General features: G+C 43.4%; 1 protein-coding gene across 1 annotated transcript; it reads left to right on the plus strand.

Annotated features, from left to right (window-relative positions):
* The first annotated feature begins 5,176 nt into the window (after nucleotides 1-5,176).
* Nucleotides 5,177-24,941, plus strand: calm1a (calmodulin 1a). Its single transcript, XM_084044062.1, has 6 exons — nucleotides 5,177-5,311; nucleotides 18,530-18,560; nucleotides 19,371-19,514; nucleotides 20,079-20,185; nucleotides 21,077-21,212; nucleotides 23,073-24,941. Exons 1-6 carry the CDS (start codon nucleotides 5,309-5,311, stop codon nucleotides 23,099-23,101), a joined length of 450 nt encoding a protein of 149 aa, XP_083900188.1. The 5' UTR covers nucleotides 5,177-5,308; the 3' UTR covers nucleotides 23,102-24,941.
* Nucleotides 24,942-25,214: the final 273 nt, after the last annotated feature.

The following is a 25,214-nucleotide window of genomic DNA, read 5'->3' on the forward strand; positions in this document are numbered from 1 at the left end:
GATAAAATAAATAAATATGCTGCGATCGGAGAGAAACTGCCAAGAATGAAAATGTATCAGCACTGGGTTGCCAAAAAAGACCCCAAGATGGATAGAACTGAGTGATCCTCCATCCAACTTTTCAGCAGCTATGGATGTTCAAATATAAATGTGAAGGACTCCCACATAAACCAGAACTTTGGAAGGGAGCCCTTTGCGATGTGAAAGTTGCCCTAATATTGCATTTTGTACTGTGCAGCACGTAAATAAGAGTCTTCATTCTTTCACGGGCCCCCCTGGCATCGTCTGAACACGGTTCCAGACTACTATAAAGAGTGATGATTTTAATGAGACCAGATGGTAATGAAGAACGCCCGGTGTCTGCTGGTGTTTATCGTCCCATATGACTTTGGCTCAAAGCTGTCCTCGAATGACTTGACAGGGAGATGAATGAAATGCACCCCAGCCTTCAATGGAACAGAACAGGATTAGACGTACACGAGTCTATTCAAAAGTTGTCTAACCACTTAAACCCCACATGGGTAACTGGAGTCCCTCAGGGCTCAATACTAGTGTCTCTTCTGTTTTCTGTTTTTGTGGGGAAAGCTTTAGCTGAAAATCAAATACAAGCTGTGAGCTGTGAGCTTGTAGATTTATTTTCAGCGAAAGCTTTCCCCGCAATACCGTTGCTGGGGTGTAAGGGGTTAAAACGGTTCCTTTTTGAGTGGGTGGAACTCAAACTAATGAAGTGTGCTTGAAATGTTAATTTCTCAACTCCAGCCTTTTAAACTTCAGTTTTTAAATATATAGATATATTCATTTTTCTCACACCGTCTGCATTGCGGCAAAAAGAAAGCTATAGCTTATTGTATAAACCCTGTCCGTCCCTAATTCACAAATTAAACTGCAGTTTATTTTGGATCCGGGTCTTGTCCGTAAATAGAGTGAGTGGAGTGTCTCCTCAATCTCAAACATCATGGGTTGTTGGACCCTGACACTGGTGGAAAAAGTACTCACAGTTTTTACTTAAGTAAAAGTATCAATACTGCAATGTAGAACCCTGTTACAAGTTAAAGTCCGGGATTCAAAATGTACTGTAAAAAGTACCAAAAGTAAAAAGTCTTTGGGCAAAATGTCCCATTTCACAAGTTCAAAACGTATAAAGAAATATTTTGAAAATAGCGTACAATCTACAAGCTCACTGTGAGCTTGTAGATCTGCTATTTTCAAATGGCCGAGATGTATATAGGGCTGAAGTGGTTAGTGTGTTTTGTAGTGGAGTAAAAATAACAATATTTGCCTCTTAGATGCAGTGGAGAAGAAGTAAAAGTACTGAAAATTGGAAATACTCCAGTAAAGAAAAGTACCTCAAAACTGTACTTAAGTACAGTACGAGTACATGTACTTAGTTACATCACTGGCACTTGTTGACCCTGACATTTTTTAATTTTCAATCAAAGATCATCTCTTTATTGCTCAGCAGATCGGCAGCCGTACACGTCAATCAACCTCACAGAGCTCTCAGAGTTACACACCTGTAAGGGGCCATTTGGAAGCCCATGAGGGTCCCTGGACCCCAACTGTAGACCCACTGGTGTAACAGAGTGTTTCCAGTGAGCCCACATGCACAACATCAGCACCCTGACTCTGTTTGACCAGAATGGAACAGAGCCTTCATTAGTATCATTGGTAACACCTGTGAATGTCTTCATAATATGGCTGCTGTGCATAGAGCCAATCATTGGCAGACAGGATGGAGATAGACGTGTCAGTGTTGTTGAGTGGTTATATTAGACAAGCACTATTTGTGATCATATCAAATCTGGTTTACAACGTATCCGTCCACTCTAGCGCGTAGGGATTTCTTTGCCCTGAAATGGGAATTAAAGGCACCTTTTAAACCAATAGACTCAAACTCAGTGGTGGAAAGTAACTAAGTGCATTTACTGTACAATTTTGAGGTGTTTATACTTTACTGGAATATTTCTAATTGTGTATACTTTTACTCCACTACATAGATTCAAATATTGTACTTTTCACTCCGCTACTATGATTATTACAAAACTTTAGTTACTAATTAATTTGTAGATTTGGATTATTATTACGGAACACACATTAACCACTTAAATTAAGCCCTATAATCTTTGGCTATTTTCAAAAGATTTGTATACATTTTGTATACATTTTGCATGATGACTACTTTCTACTTTAGGTACTTTAAGTACATTTTGATACCAATACGTTTGTACTTTTACTCAAGTACATTTTTATTTTTTACTTGTATGTCTACAAGGAAGTATTGATACTTTAATTTTACTTTAAGTAAAACATTTTAGTACTTTTTCCACCACTGGAGTTGAGCAGCAGCCAATGTGAGGCAAAAAAGGTACCCCATGTTGCTACTCTCCGTCAATGCCTTGACGCATTGCAGATCCGGCGTGGCCAATCAGCGCCTCCGTACAATGAGCATGATACTGCAGGTCTGCTCTGGCCAATCACAGGCGGCCTCTCAAAAACGCAACCGCAACTTCCCTGGGCGCGACGTTTACAAGCGTATCCTTCCGCCCTCATAAAACTGTGCGCGGCACAAAGTAGTCCATCCAGTCAGTGCGTCTTGCATGGCAATAAGCACAGGCAGGCAGGCCAGTGAGGCCACCAATGGCAGGTCTACTGATATTCTGTGTATTATAGCACTAACTTCATTAGATGATATATTTTAAAGTGCAAAACAAAACCCCTTCCCTAATCCCTATAGTGAAAGTTGTCTTATAACATTTGGTGTAATGAGATGAAGATAATATAAACCTGCATTCCCAGGTGTCAGCAACTGCAGTAAAAAAAAAACTGCTGTGTGTGTGTGTGTGTGTGTGTGTGTGTGTGTGTGTGTGTGTGTGTGTGTGTGTGTGTGTGTGTGTGTGTGTGTGTGTGTGTGTGTGTGTCAAAACTGAAGTGTAGAAGTCGGTAAAACAATGAAAACTAAAAAATGGACCTGGATCGAGGCAAGCTTGCCGAAAAGAAATATGGAGATTTTACTTTAATCCATGCCAGGACTACAAAAAGTGGGAAAATGTACAACTGAAGAAAATCCAACAGAGGGCCCGGACAGCCGGCACAGCAATCCGGGCATCTAGGCTGCTAATGCCTGCTAATGTCTGCTAATGTCATTCCCCGTCTTTCTCTCCCCATTTCCTGTCAGTCTACTGTATATATGTATTTTTTTTTTATCTTAAAGCAATGGAGAGGCAGATTGCCAACCTCTCCCCACGGCCACATGTGTCCTCACTGAGCTCTTTCCCTTATATACTCTGCAGACTCCACCCTTCCATTTCTAATCAACCAACCACAGTATAATAGCAATCCACGCAAGATGATCCACATGTTCTAATCAATCAGCTAACAGGATGAACAGGCACCCCTCGATCAGATCTTCAGGCACCAATCAATCACCCAACTACACAGCTGGGCTTCAACAGGCCGCTCCCCCAGAACAGCATCTTCCTGCGCAGATAAACACAAAGATATGAAAGAGATTCCAGTCACAACAGAATGTGCACCATCTGTGTGACTGGGAATCTGCAAGTTACAAGCATAACATACATTTCAATATGAATGTGCATACTGCTGAACTTGAAACCAAAAACAAAAAATTGTCTGCAAGGCAATGTATGCTAAAATATAAGCATACATTTACAGTCTATCACCAATTAATATAGGTCATCAATGAATAGCCTTTATGAATGAATATGAAGTACGTTTCTCGTCAGATATTCCTATCTGTTATACTGTTCTGTAGTGTACCATAGTACTTGTGCAAATGCACCAGAGTCAAAGCAGTTATTAATTCAATAGAACAGACTGCCAGAGTCAAAGCCAGAGTCAGTAATCCAAAAGAATAAACAGTGCATAGTAAGCTCCCAGCCTCCCTGGTGGGGGTCAAGCTTGGTTGTGGAGCCTAATGGCTACTGGCAAAAGGAATGTAATGCACGGTCTCATTATAGTTTTGAGCTGAATTTGACCTTATTCTCTATCTTTTGGATCCGTTACCAAGCCACGTTCAAACACAATTTCAGATACACCAGAGGACAATTACAAACATAAGTGGTTTAGAAGGATTTATTCAGGATATTAAATATGACAGTTTATTAGAGCTTTGGGGCCCAGATGGCAGCCCATCACCTGAATCAGTAAAATCTATCTGCATTGTGATTTTAATGCCTGTCTGTAAACGTGGATTATGCAGCAGCAAAGAGACAGAGCAAAATCAATTTCTTTAGATCACCGAAAAATGAATTAAAATGGGAATTGCTGTTTTTAAGCCTGTGCATGTAATGGGTCGAGTAGTCCATGCTTTTTAGTGCAAATGAACAATTCACTCCCACAGAAACCAATTAAGACTCAAAACACAGGCCATGATATAAACTCTTAAGCTGCTTCAGCAATGGGAACATGCATTTATGGACCTGCAGAATGCTTCTTTAGCTATTAGTCTACTCTATACATTATACTCCTGGTCCTGAACTTTTTGCAGAAATAAAAATGCTCCAGAGCCTACATTGAATTAAGTTGTATTGCCCATTTTTTTCTTTTTTTTCTTTTAATCATTCAAGTTTATACAGCATAGTATTTTAATGCATTTCTTACATTGCAGAGACTAGTGTGAAAGCACCACACCATTAGTAGGAACTTCATTCAACATTTGTTTTTGTTTTCAGTTTTCAGTAAAAAACAAAACTAAAAAACAAACATCCGTTTATGGATAGTAGCTACGATTCACATTCACTAGTGGCATGATGACCCCAGCAAAATTACTAAAAACTTAGTTAAAACATAGTGATGCTATGTTTTAAATTAATTAAAACATAGCATCACAATCATCTTACGTTGGCTATGCAGAAATAGCAGATCTACAAGCTCACAGCATGTCACTTCGTGGCGCGTTGCCAGCTTGTACATCCACAATTTTTTACAAAAACATTTTCAGATGGTGGTCCGTGGGCCAAATACACATCAATTTGGGCTGGGGGTCCTTAAACCACTTTATCTATTTAAGTTAGCTATTCAAAAATAGCAGATCTACAGAGAGAGAGAGAGAGAGAGAGAGAGAGAGAGAGAGAGAGAGAGAGAGAGAGAGAGAGAGAGAGAGAGAGAGAGAGAGAGAGAGGCACTAGGCGGAGGAATACAGCTCTGTTTCAGTGCAGCAGTGGTTCGGTCTCTCTCGGTCCAGTCCGTCCATCCAGGCAGCAGCAGCAGCTCTCGGTGGCAGCACGTCCATTACTCCTCTCTCTCCCCCTAACAAACCAACACACCCAGCGATCAACACACACACATCATGGTGAGTATTACCGATCTGACGCCTTTTTTACCTCCTCTGTCATAACAATAACAACACACCACTTAACACCTATTCATCTATAGGTTTGGTTGAATGTGTGAGGTAGAAACGGGGTGGAAAATGTATGAATTGACTGAGATCTCTCCTCCACGCCTCCATTCCATTGCAGAGAGAGAGGGGCTGCTGTGCGTAATAATGTACAGTAATGTGTGTGTGATCAGTGCTTATTATTGTGTTGTAAGCTGTAATAAGGTGGTAGTTAGGCTTCGATGGCTCCAAAATGCAGTTATTATTGTGTTATAAGCTGTAACAAGGTGATAATAAGGCTTCGATGGCTCCAAAATATAGCTATTGTTGTGTTGTAAGGTGGTATAGGCTTCGATGGCTCCAAAATGCAGTTATTGTTGTGTTGTAAGGTGGTATAGGCTTCGATGGCTCCAAAAAGCAGTTATTATTGTGTTATAAGCTGTAATAAGGTGGTAATAAGGATACGATGGCTCCAAAATGGACGTCTTTGGCATCAGCTGGTTTTGGGGTTTGTGTCTTGGGTGTTTGATCGCGGCCACTATACTGACTGAGTTGAACTATTGTTGATGTTTATGTGTTATAGGCTACTACACACTTGTTACAAATGGACATACAACTGACATTGCATATGGCGGGCCGGTTGCCAGCTAATATTAGCCACGCAGCTATCTGTCACCCAACTCCTACAGACAGATCAGATAATAAGTAATGATCTGACAATGAGAATAATGTGTGTATATATTTTTTTGTATCCTGCTTTGACTTGGGGTTTTGTGGACTTTTATGGGTCTGGAATTGCTGTGGAAATCATAAAACATGAAGCATAATTGGTGGTGAGCATATTTTTCTTTTCAGTTATGCTGCCATGGGTTTCACCCTGTGATCTGCATTAATGCTCATAAGAATTATGAATGTGTGTGTTCTAATGTAAAGAAAAACTATAAAGTCATCTGGTGGTGATTATGCTGCCTCACACTGGGATTCTGGCTGTAAATTGTTCGTTTTTTGCACATGGACAGAAAGTCAAAGACTATCCTCCCATCTAGCTGATTCGCTTTTATCTATCTTTCATTTTTTGGGGGGTAAAATTTCTGAGGGAACACCTAGAACAGAAAACAATATGATTCAGCATGAACAATGAGCATAAATAGTTTCCAAAAGACCCACAGACAAAAAAACAACCAGTCATATCCTCAGCAGTTTTGAGGGCCCTGCCCTATTAATAATGAATGGTCCACTGACTGTATAAGAACAACAGTCCACTCCCTAGGATGATTTTCACTTGGCCTTTCTTTTTATTTCTTAAATGTAATTATAAAGCTTCATGTTCGCTTTTGGCTAAAATGATTTAACAAAGTTGTTTCCTAAATCCACAATGTCAGCCTCCGGTCCGTTATCAATGGAGCGACTCCAGGAAGTGCTGATATGATTAGAGGTTTCTTTGGGAACAGTCACTGTGTGTGTGTGTGTGTGTGTGTGTGTGTGTGTGTGTGTGTGTGTGTGTGTGTGTGTGTGTGTGTGTGTGTGTGTGTGTGTGTGTGTGTGTGTGTGTGTGTGTGTGTGTGTGTGTGTGTGAGTTCCCTTTAGGGTGGTGAACTTTTGATGTAGGCCAGTGCTTCTCAAATATTTTCATGACAAGGACCCCCATATTAATATATATTTGGCCGTGGAGCCCCATCTGAAAAGATTGTGTGGGGATCCCCTGGATTCTGGAACCACCCCCCCACCCCCGGACCCCACTTTGAGAACCACTGATTTAGGCTACACACATTGGCTGTTTCCCATCATGCCCACAAACACAGTTCATCTGCTAATTCAATTCTGTCATGTCCAATATACTACGATAGTTCTCTGGTTCGGCTCACTTTCAACTCTCTTCCTCAGCGCTGCTTAGTCTAGGAGGACATGTCACTCAGAATGGTTACTCTAACAAACAGAGTTATTTGCTCTTTATGGGAGGGATGGTGTGTTCAGCCAGTTGTAGTGAAAGATGTGCGTCGTCAGCTGCTCTTTAGTTAACTTCTCTTGACGTAACCTCTTCCGAAGCGATTGAGTTTCACTTGCCAAGTTTGTTGGTGTGTGATAATACCGGTTCAGCATCATCCGGCAAACAATGTAAATCCTTTCCATCTACATGTTAACTGTAAGTGGGTATATACAGTACTCATACACAAGAGACAACATTCCTCCTTTCCTGTTTGTAGCATTGCCACCCAAAATCCGCTTGGCTGATTGTTGATTGTTTTGTTTGCCTGCAAAGGCTGAGGAGTCCCAAACATAATGAAGTCAAGTCAGATTTGTATTTATTTTATATATTGTTTTGTTTATGTTTAGGCAGTATTTCCTTTATTTGGATAGTAGAGAGACAGGAAAGTGATGGCACTAAAAAGGCCATACAACAAAGGTCTCCGGCCGGAGTCAAACCGGGGGAATTCCCGATTATGTGCACTGGACTCTCACAACGGTGTGCCCCTGAATACCGTTTTTTTTTTTTACTGTGATCATGGATGGACACATAGCAGATAACAACCCATTAAGACCTGAGGGCCAATTCTACAAATGCATTCTAAATCAGTAGTTCTCACACTTTGACTTCAAGATTCTTCAACAATGTCATCTAAAATGACACAGATGCTTTACCGGTTTTAATGGGTTCATTCCTGGCAGGTCCATGCAGCGATTTAATCGTGTTTTTGGCATTGAACATTGGAACATACAGTATGATTACAAATGTCATTTCTGTTTGCCTTTTAGGCTTCGTAATCAAAAATTGCACATGGGCAGATATGACAAATAACTTATTTACAAAGACATTACTGTCACATTAAGAATTTTACACTTTTTTTTTTAAATAGCGGAAATCTATAGCAGATCTACAAATGTGTTGATTTTAAATTCTATTTAAATATTCCAGTCCCTATAAATAATGCGGTCCTAAAGCTCTAGCCCTGGGCTTTTTGTGCGTTTACCTGACAGGCTGCCCTCTCTCTACATTGGTTTCTATAGCTACTACCTGGTTGTTGTATTACCACCCGTTAGTCGAGTGCTTGTTTTTGCCGTTGCTATGGTTTCCCGACCATATCCACCCAGAGCCTTGTGGCTGACAAGAGTTGCATCACTGGAGAATTTATTTAGCTCCCAGTAAGGCACGTTGCCTGGCAACATGTGCAATCCCAGGCAGTACAATTTGGTGGCTAATTGACAGTGGTGGAAAAAGTACTCAAATTCTTTACTTAAGTAAAAGTACCAATACTGCAATGTGGAAATACTCTGTTGCAAGTGAAAGTCCAGAATTCAAAATGTACTTGAGTAAAAGTATTGGCATCAAAATGTACTTAAAGTACCAAAAGTACAAGTACTAAAGTATTTGAAAATAGCAGATCTACAAGCTCACAACGCGTCGCGATGCGACGCGTTGTGAGCTTGTAGATCGGCTATTTTCAAATAGCCTATGTATAAAATAGGGCTAAAGTGGTTATTGTAGGTTTTATAATGTAATAATTTATATCTGAAAAGTAACTAGTAACTAAAGTTTTCAAATAATTGTAGTGGAGTAAAAGTACAATATTTGCCTCTGAGATGCAGTGGAGTAGAAGTAAAAGTATTGGAAATTGGAAATACTCCAGTAAAGTACAATTACCTCAAAATTGTTCTTACGTGCAGTACTTAAGTAAATGTACTTCGTTACTTTCCACCACTGCTAATTGGGTTCCAGGAAGTTGTAACTGAATCACTTGAGGTTGGGAGGCTTCTGTGGCTGCTCACCACGGCTCTCATTTTGTCAGCTCTCCCATCACTGAACCAGGTCCAAATTTCTGCAGGGCACTGGTTCTCAACTTTTTCAACGTCAAGGAGCCCCAAATTAATTTGTATTTGGCCGCGGACCACCATCTGGAAAATATTTTGTGCCAGGGACCCTGCAGTGTTAAAGAAATTCAAAATTATTCAAAATGTTCGAATACTTTTGCTTTCTTTTTTTAAGTGTTCAAAAATAGCAGATGTACAAATGTATATCTGAGCTTGTATATCTGATATTTTTTAAGAATAAGATAGGCTATGGATAAAGTGGTTACATGACTGTGATGTCATGTAACCAGGGGCCTTTGGGGGGGGCCCACTTTAAGAACCACTGTCTTGGGCAATGAGACCGATGTAAAACAACTCTGGTCTCAGTTCAGCTTATGCACTAATGCCTGGCTGGGAGCGCGATTGAAGTTCCATTGCAACTTGTAGAGTTGATTATTGGTGAACTGACTGTGAGTGTATTCTACCGGTTCATACTTGTCAGGGACCGAGTTGGTCGGAAAATATTGTTCTCTTTTTATTTATTTTTATTTCTTTTCTTTTTGTTTGTTGTTGCAGAAAAATAGATAAAAACAAATGTGCTCAACACAAAAGAAATTAAACTAAATAACAAAACAAACTGGGACTGAACAACACAACTGAACTGAAAACTTAACCAACCAGAATGACACAGGAGGTGGACATATATAGGGACGGGTCAGACCACTGTTAATACAAAAGGGGGTAAAGACAAAGACTACAATTGAAACACACACTCAAAACCCCTGCCCCACCCCATGGTACAGAGGGACTGTGGTGCAGTCCAATTTCTCCAATTAGCTGTAGATCTGGAGCAGCTGATCCCCATTGCTTTGGCCAGCCCATCATGCCCATGTATGTTAGTCAGCACCTCCCACAGAACTGGTAACTCAAAGAAACTCAGTCAAATCAAATGCAAATAAACTCATAGAAAAACAAACAATAAAATATGTAATTTCAACTTGTTAATAATGTCCAGCTTAAAATAAACACACTAAATATATAAACCAAAAGGAAGAGTTACCATACATTATAGTCTATGTGTGGCTGCTGAGTCAGCCATCACAATACTTTATCGTAGATGGCGACCAGGTTTATCAGGGGGATCCACCATCCCATGTCTATAGTCTCCACCCTTTGTAGTTCATAGACAAGCTGCAGTGTGTTGTTGTCGTTGCTTTTGAGCAATATGCAATTCCTCCCATGGGCCCAGTCTCTGCCAACCTCCACTGTTGGTTCTAGCGAGGGTGTAGACCACGATTGTTTTTTTCACTATATTTGAAATAGGGCTTAAGTGGTCAATTCATATTGAACCTTTTTTCCTTCCTAGAAATGTAGTGGAGTTAAAAGTACGATATTTGTATTTGAAATGTAGTGAAGTGAGAGTCATAAGTATCCCAAAAATACAAATACTAAAGTACAGATACTCATAAACATTTACTTTAAGTATAATACTCAAGTAAATGTACTTCATTGCCACTGCTGATGATAGCGGGTCTTGTTAAAATCTGTGTGATGTAATCAGAACTCAGAAGCACTTTATTACCAGGTGTGTCGGTGCACATAGGAATCGGTTGTGTTCAAGGTGCAACATGACACGGGGGCAATAACAGTTTACTTCGCTATATCCGACCTGCAATATCAGCCAGGAAGCGTGAATGTATCGTTACAGTCGGGGAGAAACCTCTTATCTCTGTATTAACTTGTTGTGTTTTTTTCGTAAATCAACGCCCTACTTGATCATACTACAGCGTCACACAAAAGTATTAAAAGTAGCAGATCCGCCAGCTCGAAGCGACGCGTTTTGAGCTTATCGATCTTCTTTTTTTTTATTTTTTATCCTGAAAATTAACAGTTTTGGACATAATGAGGTTTCCACCCGACAGGGACGATTATCTTCATGTACTGGTAATGAAAATAAGCATTTCAGTTGTATTTCTGTTTGGGAAAGAAGCTGCGGAGGTGGCGTGTACAACATAGCTGTATATCGGGTGGTCCTGGACCACCTCTCTTGGCAGTTTGGTGAAGAGGTGGTCGCAGTGGGATGGGTGGGGGTCCACTGCGATCGCTTGAGGAGGTCAGAACACTGTCACATAGGGACGCACGATTAATCGGTCATCATATTGGTATCGGTAAAGTTGGCCTTAACCACTTAAACCCCATATGGGTAACTGGAGTCCCTCAGGGCTCAAAACTAGTGTCGTTTCTGTTTTCTGTTATTGTGGGGAATATTTTCAGCAAAAGCTTTCCCTAAAATACCAATTGCTGGGGTTTAAGTGGTTAAAAAATCAATCGTATTAAACCAATATATAATGAACAAGTTTAGGTTAGTTTATTTAGCACACTGTAATATGAAATAGAAACAATACATAGCAAAAGAAAACAAGTTATTGTGCAAGAAAAGGAAGAAGCCAGCAGGCTTATTTGGAATCCTTTCCTCAATGGAAGAGGTCATTAAATAGCATACATTAAAAGTTCAATAAGAAAAATACAAAACATGGGGACGAGCAGTGCAATAAAGGAAAACAACTAATATTTTATATTATATCCCTTCGTGATGATGAAGGCTGCAGATTCAGTCAGTGTTTTCTTGAGAAGCTTTCAAAAGGCTTTTGGAAAATGTGTATATATTAACGCTGTTAATATATAATATATAATAATATAATATTTACATTGTTTGAACTAATATGTGCATCAGTGGGCCCAAAACATCAGGTAGTAAGAATGCACTGTTCATTAGAATTCTGCATCTGCACCTAGAATCACAGTTTCGGTACAACAGGTGTAAGGTAAACCCTACTAGAAACCTGTACTTTAATATATCGGCATCAGTTGATTTGACCATGCAAAATAATCGGTAATCGGATATCGGCCAACATCTCAATGTCGTGCATCCCTGTCGATGGTGGCTGAGTAGAAGTTCACCAGAATGGGCTGAGATGTTGAGCTTCCTAAACTGGCGTAGGAAAAACAACCGTTGCTGGGGCTTTTCTGATAGTTGCGAGATGATGTTCTTATCCCACTTGACGTAAAATCGTTGGTGATCGTGATTCCCTGACATTTTTTATTTCAATTTCAAGTTTGATATGACTTTTTTATCGTTGAGACCCAAATACAGGCTGTAAAATCATCAGTGTAATTTTGACTCTGCGAGACCTGTAACTCCTCAAGGACCCCTGGGGGTCCCTGGACCCCCAAGTTGAGAAACCACTGCACTAATCTACAATATACTGACAGTGGAGCAGTTTTCACGCTGCTGTTGTGTTGTTGCCTTGGCAATTAGTGTTGAGAATGAGATTCCAGGAGGAATGAAAACCAAGAACATAGTTGGATGAGCCTCTCAAAATGGATCAAAATCAAAGGGATGTGTGATCCATTTTGTGTGTGAATTCCTTTTTTGTTGTTTTTACTCAGATTCTGTGATTGCATTTTGGATTGTGTAAAACTGAAACACACACACACACACACACACACACACACACACACACACACACACACACACACACACACACACACACACACACACACACACACACACACACACACACACACACACACACAGGAATGTGCTCTAGATTGCCCGGCATTGCAGCACCTTGCAAGGAATTTGGCCTGGATATTAGAGTAGGTTAGCAGCTTGTTACAGTCCCTAGAGCACACATGAGAACGGATCCTCGCGCGCACACACACGCGCGCGCGCACGCGCGCACACGCACACACACACACACACACACACACACACACACACACACACACACACACACACACACACACACACACACACACACACACACACACACACACACACACACACACACACGCCATTAACAGTAAATCACTCATTACTTCTGCATGGCTATACTGATGGCCCGTGGTTAAAAACCGCAAACTCAGACCACACTCCTCTCATTTCATCCTCTGTACTCGTGTGCTGAGACTGATGGCGGCTTTTGGCTTCCCATAATAATATTTGGAGCAAAGAAGCAAATGACACATTTATCGGCCAACAGTTTTTGGAATCTTTTTTTTTCTTAATTTTTTTTTCAACATTTTTCAAAAATAGCAGATCTACAAGCTCATAGCGCGGCACTCGGTGCCACGCTATGAGCTTGTATATCTGCTATTTTTGAATAGCCAAAGAAATCTAAAGTGACACAGATGCGTTCCAGGTCTTAATGGGTTAGATGAGGCTACCACGGCAGTTTTCTATACATCTAAAAAACTCTCTCAATGGAATTTGTAACAGTGTCATAATTCAGAAGCAGAGAGGGAAGGGTGCGAGCCGTTTCGAGCTCTGAGGCAAATGTTTGCAGATGATTTTACACATTTCAGATCCGTGTTGTTAAGGCAAACAACCCCCCCCCCCCCCCCCCACCAAAACGTCCCAGTCGCAGACGGCAAGGACCTCTGAGCCTTGTGAGATGTGCATCTGAAGTGGTCTGGAGAAAAAAACGGGGCGATGATGTTGAATGACGGCGATCCCGTAGGCCTGTCACAATTACTTATTACATAATTGCCTGATATTGCAATTATTTGAGATAATTGCAATTATCATAATCCTCATAATCATATCGCCTATTTCTGCTCATTTTAAAACACTTTGAAAGTATACAATCATTAAATATGGTCTATTTTGGCCACAGTACATTATTTATTTTGAATACTGGTACTGATCATTGTCAGTCATTTCTTTGAACATTTAATTTACTTGTCATATCTGCCCTGTACAATGTTTATATATAATTCTGATTCATTTGTTCAACCACCCCCCCCCCCCCCCCCTCGTTAAATCGTTAATTGCAATTATTTATATGACAACTAATCGTCAAGTACAATTTCACGATCGTGCCAGCCCTGGGCGAGGGTGCAGATGAAGGGCTGTGCGGTTGAAAAAGGTCCCGTTTACTGAGTCGGTAGGAAGGGATGGTGCGGAGGAGGAGTGGAGACACTGCTAATTGCGCGGAATAATCGCACTCGCGCTGATGTCAAAGTTGAGACGCGTTCCTAAAATAAGTATACGCGGCGTGAAGGGGCCAGTGGTTCGTTTGTGGCCCGTGATTCTCTCTGTACAGTGTGTGTGTGTGTGTGTGTGGGTGGGGGGGGGGAGGGGGGGGGTCAGATGACCAGGCTCTGACCAGCTAACCGATCCTCCCTGGGAGACGACATTGTACCCATGAGATGACAGGCCTTGTTTGACACACACTGGAACCTTTTGACCTCCCCTGGTTTGGTCACTATCTCTCAGACACAGGCCTCAAATTGATTTTCTCCCTCTCACACACACACACGCGCACGCGCGCACATGCACACACACGTTGTGGGCTTTCCTCTGGTAATACTTAATACTGACCACCTCGGCTACTGCAGGAGGTGGCCACCTCTATCCGCCCCCCCCACTCACTCACTCTCTCTCTCTCTCTCTCTCTCTCTCTCTCTCTCTCTCTCTCTCTCTCTCTCTCTCTCTCTCTCTCTCTCTCTCTCTCTCTCTCTCTCTCTCTCTCTCTCTCTCTCTCTCTCTCTCTCTCTCTCTCTCTCTCTCTCTCCTCCTGTCCCTCCTGTCAGAGATGTCGTGGTGGTACCTGGGCTGTGTTACATTCACTGACCCGCCAGCATGAAGTGAGGTTCCCTCAGTCTCCCCCAGTCAGACAGTCAGTCAGACAGACAGACAGTCAGTCAGTCAGGTGGTTGGAGAAGTGCAGCCTGGTCACGTAGGCAAGTCCCAGGCAAAAGGGCAGACAGAGGGCTGGCAAGGGACGGCGGGGGCGGATCTATTGAGAGATAAATGGGCCGACAGACGGACGGTCGGAGCAGCAGCACGTCGGGAGAAAGGCCAACTTCAGTCGTCCAGCCTGTCGTCGAGGAGCGAGAGAGAGGCTTCAATCGTCGAGGCACTCGGGTGGCGCCGGAGTGAAGCACCGGTCCACCACCGCGGAGTCCGGGGGTTCGATTCCGCCGCCGCGCGTCCGGCTCGGCTGAGCGTTAATACGAACGCGATCGGCACCGTGTTTTTTGGGGGAGCGATCCTTGCCGCTGTGCTTAGTGACTCCCGCGGGCTGGGGGGGGGGCGGTGCCCGGTGGGGAGGGGGAGTGTTGAACTGTGCGGAGAAGGACAGAGGCGCCACGTCCTCCCGGTGGGGGCTCCTCACTGGTAGGTGAACCAGTAGGTTACAATAGCGTGTTGGGAGGGGTTAATTGACATAAGAAAGAGGTAAGAAATTATTGGCTACTTTAAATTTGAAGAAAAGAGAGACTTCCAGTCATTGGATCGGTCTGGAGGAACGAGTGAGGTCAGCGTGCGTCCAAGAGTGAGGTCAACGTGCGTCCATCCACACGTCTGCTCCACAGGGATTGCTGTCATTCCATCGGCTCTGTTTGTCGTCGATTAGTCACCCGCTCTTGGTGGCATTGCTTAGACTGTGCCTGCCTTTCATCCCTTCGTCCGTCCGTCCATCCATCTACCTATCCAGGGGGAGTGTGAAGGAGACATCCATGGCTTAGCCAACCGTCCATCCTACGCAGGTGCTGACAGAGATCTAACTGTCCATATACTGTCAGAGAGGGTCAACCCTCCTCCTAACGCTGGGGCGGCAATCTGAGACTGACTGTCATCGAGCAATCCATCATCCACTCACGCCCCCCCCCCCCCCCCCCTCCCTTTGGCCGTCACTTCCACTACTTCCATTGCTTCCACACACCCCCCCCCCCCCCTCGAGGCATCATTCATCCCTACTACATCCACCCCTACGGCTGTCCCTCGGCCCGGCTCCCTCGCGGGATGCTGCCCAAGATGCCGCCGGCGGCCCTGATGTACGCGGCCGAGGAGGACGAGCCGGCGAGCCTGGCGACGGTGTACGACCTGCTGGACGAGCAGCAGTACTTCTACGCGGAGATGCTGGAGCAGCAGGAGCGCAACTACAAGGGCTTCCTGCAGATGCTGGTGGACTCGACGTCGGGCCGCATCGACGGCCTGGTCAAGGAGCTCCAGGACCTGAGGAACGCCCTGCAAGGGGTCCGGAAGGAGCTGGCCGAGGTGCGGCGGCAGGGCGTCCAGAACGACAAGCGGGCCGAGTGCCTCGCGGAGGGCCTGCTGATGGTGAGGGGCGCCCTGGACGGACTCAGCGCCAAGGCCGGCGGGTCGGGCGTTGGAGGAGCTGGAGGAGGAGGTGGAGGAAGAGGAGGAGGAGGAGGAGGAGGAGGGCTGGATCTGAAGCAACGCAGGGTCGGAGGAGTCGGGGGAGGATTGAAGCTGGACGGGGGAGGACGAGGAATGAGAGCGCCCGAGCCAAAAGCCATGAAGCTGCTGGGAGAACTCACCGATATCAATTTCGAGGGTTTTCGGGTATAAGAGCGAGCGTGGGCGTGCATATTATGCGCACGTACACACACGCGCGCGCGCACACGCACACACGCACGCACGCACTGGGCTGTCCCCAAACGTTCAGAATTCTTTCAGTAGCCTATTATGGCATTGGAATCCCACATCAGGATTCAGATTATTTGTTTCGGGTGTGACATCTCCCTGTCCATTTAAAAGCTTAAATAGCTCATCCAGCTCGTAGCAAGTTTGATGGTCAGTAGCTCCAGAGCGGGGGAACATTGCGAGTGTTTAAACACAGCCAATCCGTGGCCCACCAAGTGTTAACCAGAAAGCACAATCAGAAAGCAGATCTGAGAGAAAACAGATATAAGAGTCCTTAGATCTGTCTTAGACGGAGAAACCCTCCTGAGTGACGACACGACTTGGGGCATGCTGGGCTCCAGCCACGTCCCAGTGAATGCCAGAAGAACACAGTATTTCCGTGTCCCGTTGGTGTTTAAATTTGTGCGCGCAGCTCATCTAGCTTATTTTTCAGGGACTGAACAAATTAATATTTGCTTGCAGAATGCCTGGCAGTTTCTCTTGTCAGGCTCTGTTCTGCTCAGAGCCTGGGCATGCTTCCGTCTCTTTGTTGTCCTCCGGCAGGACCCAGTGGAGTGCATCGTCACCCGCGATGTCGAAAAAAGTTGGCTTTAAGTCTGAACTGGCGAAAGATCAGATCTCCAAAAGTGTTTGTGGATCATATTAAATAAAAAAGAGAGCTGCAATACAAATGAAATGAAAAAAGTTAACAAAGTCACTGCCGTGTTTGAATATTGAACATCGTGAATAATTTCACTGCACTGCCAGTGTCAGAGCGGCTATCTCGCGCCACACCAGAAGACGATTGCGTTCATACACACGAGTACATTGTATATTATAATCCTAAATTTGAATCGTGTTTTTTTTGTGAGAATGAACGTTTGGAGTTTTGTTCGGAAATACCAAACGAACATCTGATGCCTAAACAGAGTAATTCGGGCCAGCCCTAACACAAACACACAAATAGAGTTGTTGGGGTACATTGGCACAGCTTGTTTATAGGTGCTTATTTTTCCGATGTGAGGAGGCAGGCATTCTTTAAATCGACTCTGATTGCTTTTTCATACAAACCATGTGTGTGACTTGCGTTCAAACATGAATTCCCCGCCGAGCTCTGGCCTAATAGAAGAACAATGACCCATCGAGTAGGGCTTGTTGTTCGCTGCCTGGTCTCTGATTGGTGCTCAGTAGGGGTGGCTAGGCGTGACACCTATATTACTTGTTGACTTTGGGTTTTGCCACGGGCGCTTTTACCACTCCGAGCGCCGCGTGTCACCCTGCGGTCCCGGTCTCTGTTTTAAAATATACCGCGGTCTTGCAGGGGCACGCCAGCAATAGGCCAGCGACCCGTTTGCAGTGGTGGAAAGTAGCTAAGTATATTTACTTAAGTGCTGTACTTAAGTACAATTTTGAGGTATTTGTACTTTGCTTTATTTGTATTTCCAATTTCCAATACTTTTACTTCTACTCCACTACATCTCAGAGGCAAATATTGTACTTTTACTCCACTACAATTATTTGAAAACTTGAGTTACTAGTTAGTTTTCAGATATAAATTATTACATTATAAAACATACATTAACCACTTTAGCCTTATTTTATAACTAGGCTATTTGAAAAATAGCAGATCTACAAGCTCACAAAGCGTCGCGATGCGACGCGTTGTGAGCTTGTAGATCTGCTATTTTCAAACACTTTAGAACTTTTACTTTTGGTACTTTTAGTACATTTTTTAATTTGGGACATTCACTTGTATCAGAGTACTTCTACATTGCAGTATTGATACTTTTACTTAAGTAAAACATTTGATTACTTTTTCCACCACTGCCCGCTTGGCATCCTTGACACGTAGTTAGCAGGAATGATGAGGTACATTCAGCGTTTGTTAATAACCGGGTTCCCTCTCTCTGTTGACCCTCCCCTCCCTCCCCTCCCTCCCTTCCTTACCCTCTCTCCTCCCTGTCTTCCAGGCTGACCAACTAACAGAAGAGCAGATTGCTGGTAAGGTGACACTCTTCCAACATTGTTCCCTATTGATCTACGCACCGTAAACGTGTTTGCGAGTCAACTTATATTACACCAGTGATATGCACGAGGTGTATACACTTTACAATGTAGGCATTTAGCAGACGCTCTTTAAGCAGAGCGGCTTACAGTAAGCAAGGTAAACACGTGCATCAAATACATAGAGACAGTATAGTGCCTCAGTAATCTAGGATCCTATAGGTAAACCAAGAACCTATAACAACAGTCTAAACGGTATAATATCAGCAAAAACAAATAATCTGTACATTGAAACTGTACAAACGATACTGTAGGATTCCAGGTCAACAATGAACCTGGCGTCTGTCTAAATTACATGTAATCTAAATCATTGGTTCTCAAAGTGGGGCCCGGCAAAATGTGTTAATATAGCGTCACAATAATTGTAACCACTTTAACCTTTTATACTTTGGCTATTCAAAAATAGCAAGTTCATAGCGCGGCACAGAGTGTATCTATGAGCTTGTGTATCCGCTATTTTTGAAAAATTGTGAAGATTTGTGCAAACCTTTGAATATATATTTTTCAAAGTGAACATTTGTAACTCAAATCTTTGCTGTCCCTGGAACGAAACATTTTGAGATGGGGGGTCCGCGGCCAAATACATATCATCTTGGGGGTCCTTGACGTGAAAAGGTTTGAGAACCACGGATCTAAATGACACACACCACATATTATACGTACACTCGTGAACTGATCCCCTCCTCCCCCACACCCCTCCCTTTTCCTTCCTCTCTTCCTGCTCCTCCTTTTGCTGTCGGTTCACAGAGTTCAAGGAGGCCTTCTCCCTGTTCGATAAGGACGGCGACGGCACCATCACCACCAAGGAGCTGGGGACCGTCATGAGGTCGCTGGGTCAGAACCCCACCGAGGCCGAGCTGCAGGACATGATCAACGAGGTGGACGCCGACGGTACGACCGCGCCCCCCCGCCGCCTACATTACACCCAGGGTTTGGGGGGGGGGGTCACTAGTGAAGGACAGTGTTGGAAAGTAAACTAAGTACATTTACTCAAGTACTGTACTTAAGTACAATTTTGAGGTATTACAAAACATACATTATCCACTTCAGCCCTACATACAGTACATTTCGGCCATTTGAAAATAGCCGATCTACAAGCTCACAATGCGTCGCGATGGGACGCATTGTGAGCTTGTAGATCGGCTTTTTCAAAAGATTTTTATACATTTGAAAACCTGAAATAGGACATTATTTCTACATTGCAGTATTGATACTTTTACATAAGTAAAACATTTGAGTACTTTTTCCACCGCTGCTCGACGGTGTGGCGTGTCGAAAATAGCCGACCTACAAGTTTGTAGGTCTGCTATTTTCGGCATGTGGCACCGTCGTGCTTCGGAGTATAAATTAGGCTTTAGTGCTTGGAACGGCAACAAGTGTTTCTGTTGAAAACGAGACGGCAAGGAGCGCTGTATCGCTCGCCCCTGACCTCTTGACCTTTCGTCTGTCTCCCAGGCAACGGGACCATCGACTTCCCAGAGTTCCTGACGATGATGGCGAGGAAGATGAAGGACACAGACAGCGAGGAGGAGATCAGGGAGGCCTTCAGGGTCTTTGACAAGGTGTGTGTGTGTGTGTGTGTGTGTGTGTGTGTGTGTGTGTGTGTGTGTGTGTGTGTGTGTGTGTGTGTGTGCGTGTGTGCGTGCGTGCGTGCGTGCGTGCGTGCGTGCGTGCGTGCGTGCGTGCGTGCGTGTCTGTCCTGGGCATGTCATACTAAGTGAACATTTGGCCAAAATAGCAGATTTACAAGCCCATCGCGATCTCAGCCAAGAGATTTGATGTAGAAGGGGGGAAAAGGAGATGGCCAAGTATAGAGCCCTGGGGGACACCGGTCAATTAAGTATATAGGGTTTGACCACTTGAACATCAGCATCCATATTCTGGGGGCAACATTCACCAAAAAGAGCTGATCTACAATCTCGCAACAGTGTTGTGAGATTGTGTTGTGCAGTGTTGTGAGATTGTAGATCGGCTATTTTGGAGGGAAGAGATTTGACGTGGACGGAAAAAAATGACAGTAGAAGTAAAAGTACAGAGCCAACTCAGATCCAGTTTATCTAGTCTACGACCATAAAGGAAAGAATCTTTCAAGCTTTTTGTGTTTTATCTTATCTTTTTGACAAACTATAGCAATAGAATACATGTTCAGAAGCATCTTCCATAAAACCTTAAGCCATTTAGACCTGGAACGCATCTGTGTCACTTTAGATTTCTTTGGCTATTCAAAAATAGCAGATATACAAGCTCATAGCGCGGCACCGAGTGCTATTTTTGAAAAATCTTGACTTTTTTTTTTTTAGATATTTAGAAGATCTGTGATTTTTTTTCCAGAAATCACAGATTGGGATTTGGCCTAACAAAATGGTTCAGCCGCAAGATTTTATTTTTGCTTCATTCCATCAAAATGTAAGTGGTTTAAACAGCGCGCGCGTGTTTCGCTTTGTTTCCGTCAGGACGGTAACGGTTACATCAGCGCGGCGGAGCTGCGCCACGTCATGACCAACCTGGGCGAGAAGCTGACGGACGAGGAGGTGGACGAGATGATCAGAGAAGCCGACATCGACGGAGACGGACAGGTCAACTACGAAGGTACAGAGAGAGAGAGAGAGGGAGAGAGAGAGAGAGTGGGAGAGAGAGAGAGAGAGAGGTTGTTTTTTTCTCTGTTGGCCTCGTTCACGCGTGTGAAGAGAGAGGAGCGCAGATGCTCCACAGGCAGGCAGGCACACATATATGAACACAGCTGCACACACAGGCTACCGCACACACCACACACACACACACACACACACACACACACACACACACACACACACACACACAAAGACCCCGGCATCCATCATCAGGCATTATATAATTGCTTCCGTTCATGTGTGTAACAGGACGCTGTTCTTACATAAGCAGACAAACACTCATCAGTGACAGACTAATTGCTTATGTGTGTGTGTGCGTGTGTGTGTGTGTGTGTGTGTGCATGTGTGTGTGTGTGTCCTTCGAGTCAATAAGGATCAATAGGACAGTGTGTTATGTTTTTGCGGTACAGTTTAAAATTGAACACCCTCTTAACGGCAAATCCCTCTCTAATTGCTTTGACTCGGCACGCTGTGCAAAGCACATAGAAGTAGACTTTTGTGCAGATGATTTTCATGTGTTACATAATGCAAAAAAACAGACTGTATTATTTCTGAATGAAAGGCATGGTTGCTTTTTAGCAGACATGATGCATATAACATCAGCGGCTCACAACCTTTTCTGGATCAGGACCCACTTGAAAATCTCGAAAAAGCGTTCGTGGTCCACCCATCGGACCACTTAACAAGTGGTCAAGTGGTAAGATGGGTGGGCCTCGTGCATTTTCAGAGCATGTTTGTTTTAATGGTCAATCAATCGATTGTGCTCCGTATTGGATCAATGGAACTAATGCAGTATATTTCCTATGTATCAATATCACAATGGAAACTCATTTTCAATGTTTTAAAGAAAAAATACTATGACATAAAAACATAAAAAATTACATTCATGTTTTTCATATGAATATTATCAATAACATCTTAGCTTGCCGCTTGCACCGCTTGCAATATCCTCATGGCCCACAGGTTAATGACTGACATAAAGTATTGATCATGTGTCACAGGGAGGTGCTTGTGTTGAGTTCGTCAACCTACCCAGCAATGCGTTGGCTGTAACACACTCTCCTGAAATAATAAAATCCTTCCCCTCAGCCCACGACCTAGAAAAAGTAATTCATGCTCTTGTCACATCACATCCCGGCTGGATTACTGTAATTCTCTTCATATAGGGGTCGCTGACTCTTCCCTCTCCCGCCTGCAGCTTGTTCAAAACGCTGCCGCCAGACTTCTGACTGGCACCCGTACAGCGGGACCACATCACCCCTATACTGGCCTCCCTCCATTGGCTCCCAGTCAGATTTAAAACTGATTTTAAATTCCTACTGTCAGATTTAGAACTGATTTTAAATTCCTACTAGCACCACCCTCTCTGACAACACCAGGACACTGAGATACTCTGACCAGAGGCTTCTGAAAGTCACACACACCCGGTTAAAGCAAAAGGGTGACCAAGCTTTTTTCCATGGTTGGTCCAAAACTCTGGTACAGCCTTCGCACTATTAGGTTTGTCCCTGGACATCTTCAAATCTAGACTCAAAAGAACACATCTCTTCTCCCTAGCTTTTGAATCACCTTAGGCTCTTTCCATAGCCTGTCTCCAACATATGAACCCGCCGTGCTCTTATCTTTTGGTCTGTTATTGTATATTTTTGCTGTTTTTGCTGTTTTAATGTTGTTTACTGTTTGTTTACACTTGAGGTTGTTTTATCATGTTGTATACAGCACTTTGGTCAACCTGGTTGTTTTGCTTCATAAATGGAATTGACTTGACTTGACTTGACTTGACTTGACTTGACTTGACCCTCTGCTTCTGTCTTTGCAGAGTTCGTCCAGATGATGACCGCCAAATGAAGTCGGCCCCGCTTCACGAAAAAACAAACAAAGAAGAATCAGTCAAATGTTTCACTTACCTCTTATTGCAAAAATCTACATTTATTCATACCGTTTCTGTATAGAGAACTTAAAACTGAATGTTGGAAAATTGAGATCTGTCCATAAACAACTTAAAAACGTACAAAAAAAAAAGTTCTAAATCTGCATGTACCGGCTCGTATCCCCCCCTCCCCCCTCTATTCCCCCTCCTACCCCCTCCCCCGAAGCGCTTGAGCTGCCCAATCGCAAAATTCCGACCCGTTATTACTATAGCCAAGCAGCCAATTAGCAAAAAGCCAGCTCCGTCCGGCTGACTGCTCCTCTGCTTCCTGGTTCCATCGCGCGCGCGACAACGTTGTCATGACGAAAAACGATGATTATTTGGGCCGGCCAATCGCCTTTTTTTTGTTTTGTTTATTTTCCCTCCTTCTTCTATTACTTCCTATTCTTAGTTTTTTTGTTTTTAAAATTTCATTTTGTTCTTCCGTTCTTCTTCTTCATGCATGCAGCTTTAGACAGGTTTTTATCGTGGAGCGCCCCGTAGCAGAGAGCTGCAAGAAGGGGAGGGGGGGGGGGGGGTTGGGGGGGGGGGGTTACTCCAAAGGAAGGGAGAGGAAGGACACTGGTTCTCAATACCCGGTCCGGTGACCACCATGGGCGTTCAAATGGACCCTTGCGGGTTTGTAAACTTAACACTGAGAATTGGGGTCCCAAAGATATAAAAATAAAAAATGGTTCCATTTGTACACTCTCAGATTTAAACTGACACTGAGAATTGGGGTCCCAACGAGATAGAAAATGGTTCCATTTGTACTCTGTCAGAGTTACAGACCCGTAAGCGTCCATTTTGGACAACGTTGGTGGGGACCCCCCGGGACTGGACGTTGAGAAACAGTGCGAGGAGGAAGGGGAGGGACGTTGTATGTGGGCGTGGCTCTGCAGAGAGCGACGACACAGGAAGTGACAGAACCTTATATAGCGGGAAAAATCCTTTGCAGTTTGCTTACCTTAAAAAATGAACTATGTGACGACAGAGATATTTTTAAGAAAAAAAAAGGAAAAAAAAACATGACGATGAAAAAAAAAAATAATAACTTCCAAAAAAAATGTAATTAAAAAAAGAAATACTCATTTTAGATTCTATGTTTCTGGCATGTCGGAAATAACTTCACTTTCTCTCCTTTGAATCTTGTTGTGTGTTTGCTTCTTCTTTTTTTTCTTGTTTGTTTTTTGTTGTTGTTGTTGTTGTTCCCGGAGTTGAGCTGGGGGGGGGTTTCTGGATTGTTGGAGCCCCTCCCCACCCCCCCTGGAGCGTGGGGCATCTTAGACTGTTGGAGGGGCTCGGGTGGTCTCTGATGACGGGGAATGATCGCACGGGGCGATTTATTTGAGGCAATCTTAATGATCTAGTAGCACTTTTTATTAACGGGAACAGGAATTGGTAAAAGAGATTGAAAATAAGAAATCTATATCGATAGGGCAAGGGAACTACAAAACGCTAAAAATTTGATACCAAAAAAAAAGAAGGATTCTAACGTTTTTTTGGATATTTCTGCCAGGGATATTGTCTCAATAAGTTGGCCTCTCTTGCGTCATGACCCTCAGAGGGTGTTTCGGTTTCAGTTTAAAGTGGGGACAGGGTCGGTGCTTGGCAGCGTTTCTATCTTGTGTTTTGTTTGTTTGTGTGTGAGTGTGTGTGGGCGCGGCGAGGCCCGGCCCAGTCCAACTGTTCTGTTCAGTTCAGTTGATCTGCATTCCAAGTTGTACATGCTAGTCTTTACATTTTGTTTTTCCAATAAAACACCATGAGGTAAAGCTCTCTGCCCTGTGCCTATTTTTTTTCCACATACAGTATTGCACACAGCTTGTAGATTATCATCGCTGTCGGGTGGAAAACAGTGTTAATTTTTAAGGAGAATTTTAATTTAGTTTTAGTCATAGTCTTTTGAATAAAATTCCATTTTGTTTTTGTCATTTTTTAGTCATCTGAAATGTTTTACTTGTAGTCTAGTTTTAGTTGGCTAAATATTATAAGGTTTTAGTCAACTAACTATATCTATAGTTGATTTAGTCGACAACATTTTATTTTGGC

The sequence above is a fragment of the Gymnoscopelus microlampas genome (assembly GCF_963454915.1).
Source record: "Gymnoscopelus microlampas genome assembly, chromosome: 20".
NCBI classification, from domain to species: Eukaryota; Metazoa; Chordata; class Actinopteri; order Myctophiformes; family Myctophidae; genus Gymnoscopelus; species Gymnoscopelus microlampas.

Bases quoted from the DNA above. Each gene is read 5' to 3' on its own strand.
- calm1a (XM_084044062.1), top strand. The intron at 19,515-20,078 runs GTACGACCGCGC...TCTGTCTCCCAG, and splicing joins CAACGAGGTGGACGCCGACG to GCAACGGGACCATCGACTTC. The intron at 21,213-23,072 runs GTACAGAGAGAG...CTGTCTTTGCAG, and splicing joins CGGACAGGTCAACTACGAAG to AGTTCGTCCAGATGATGACC.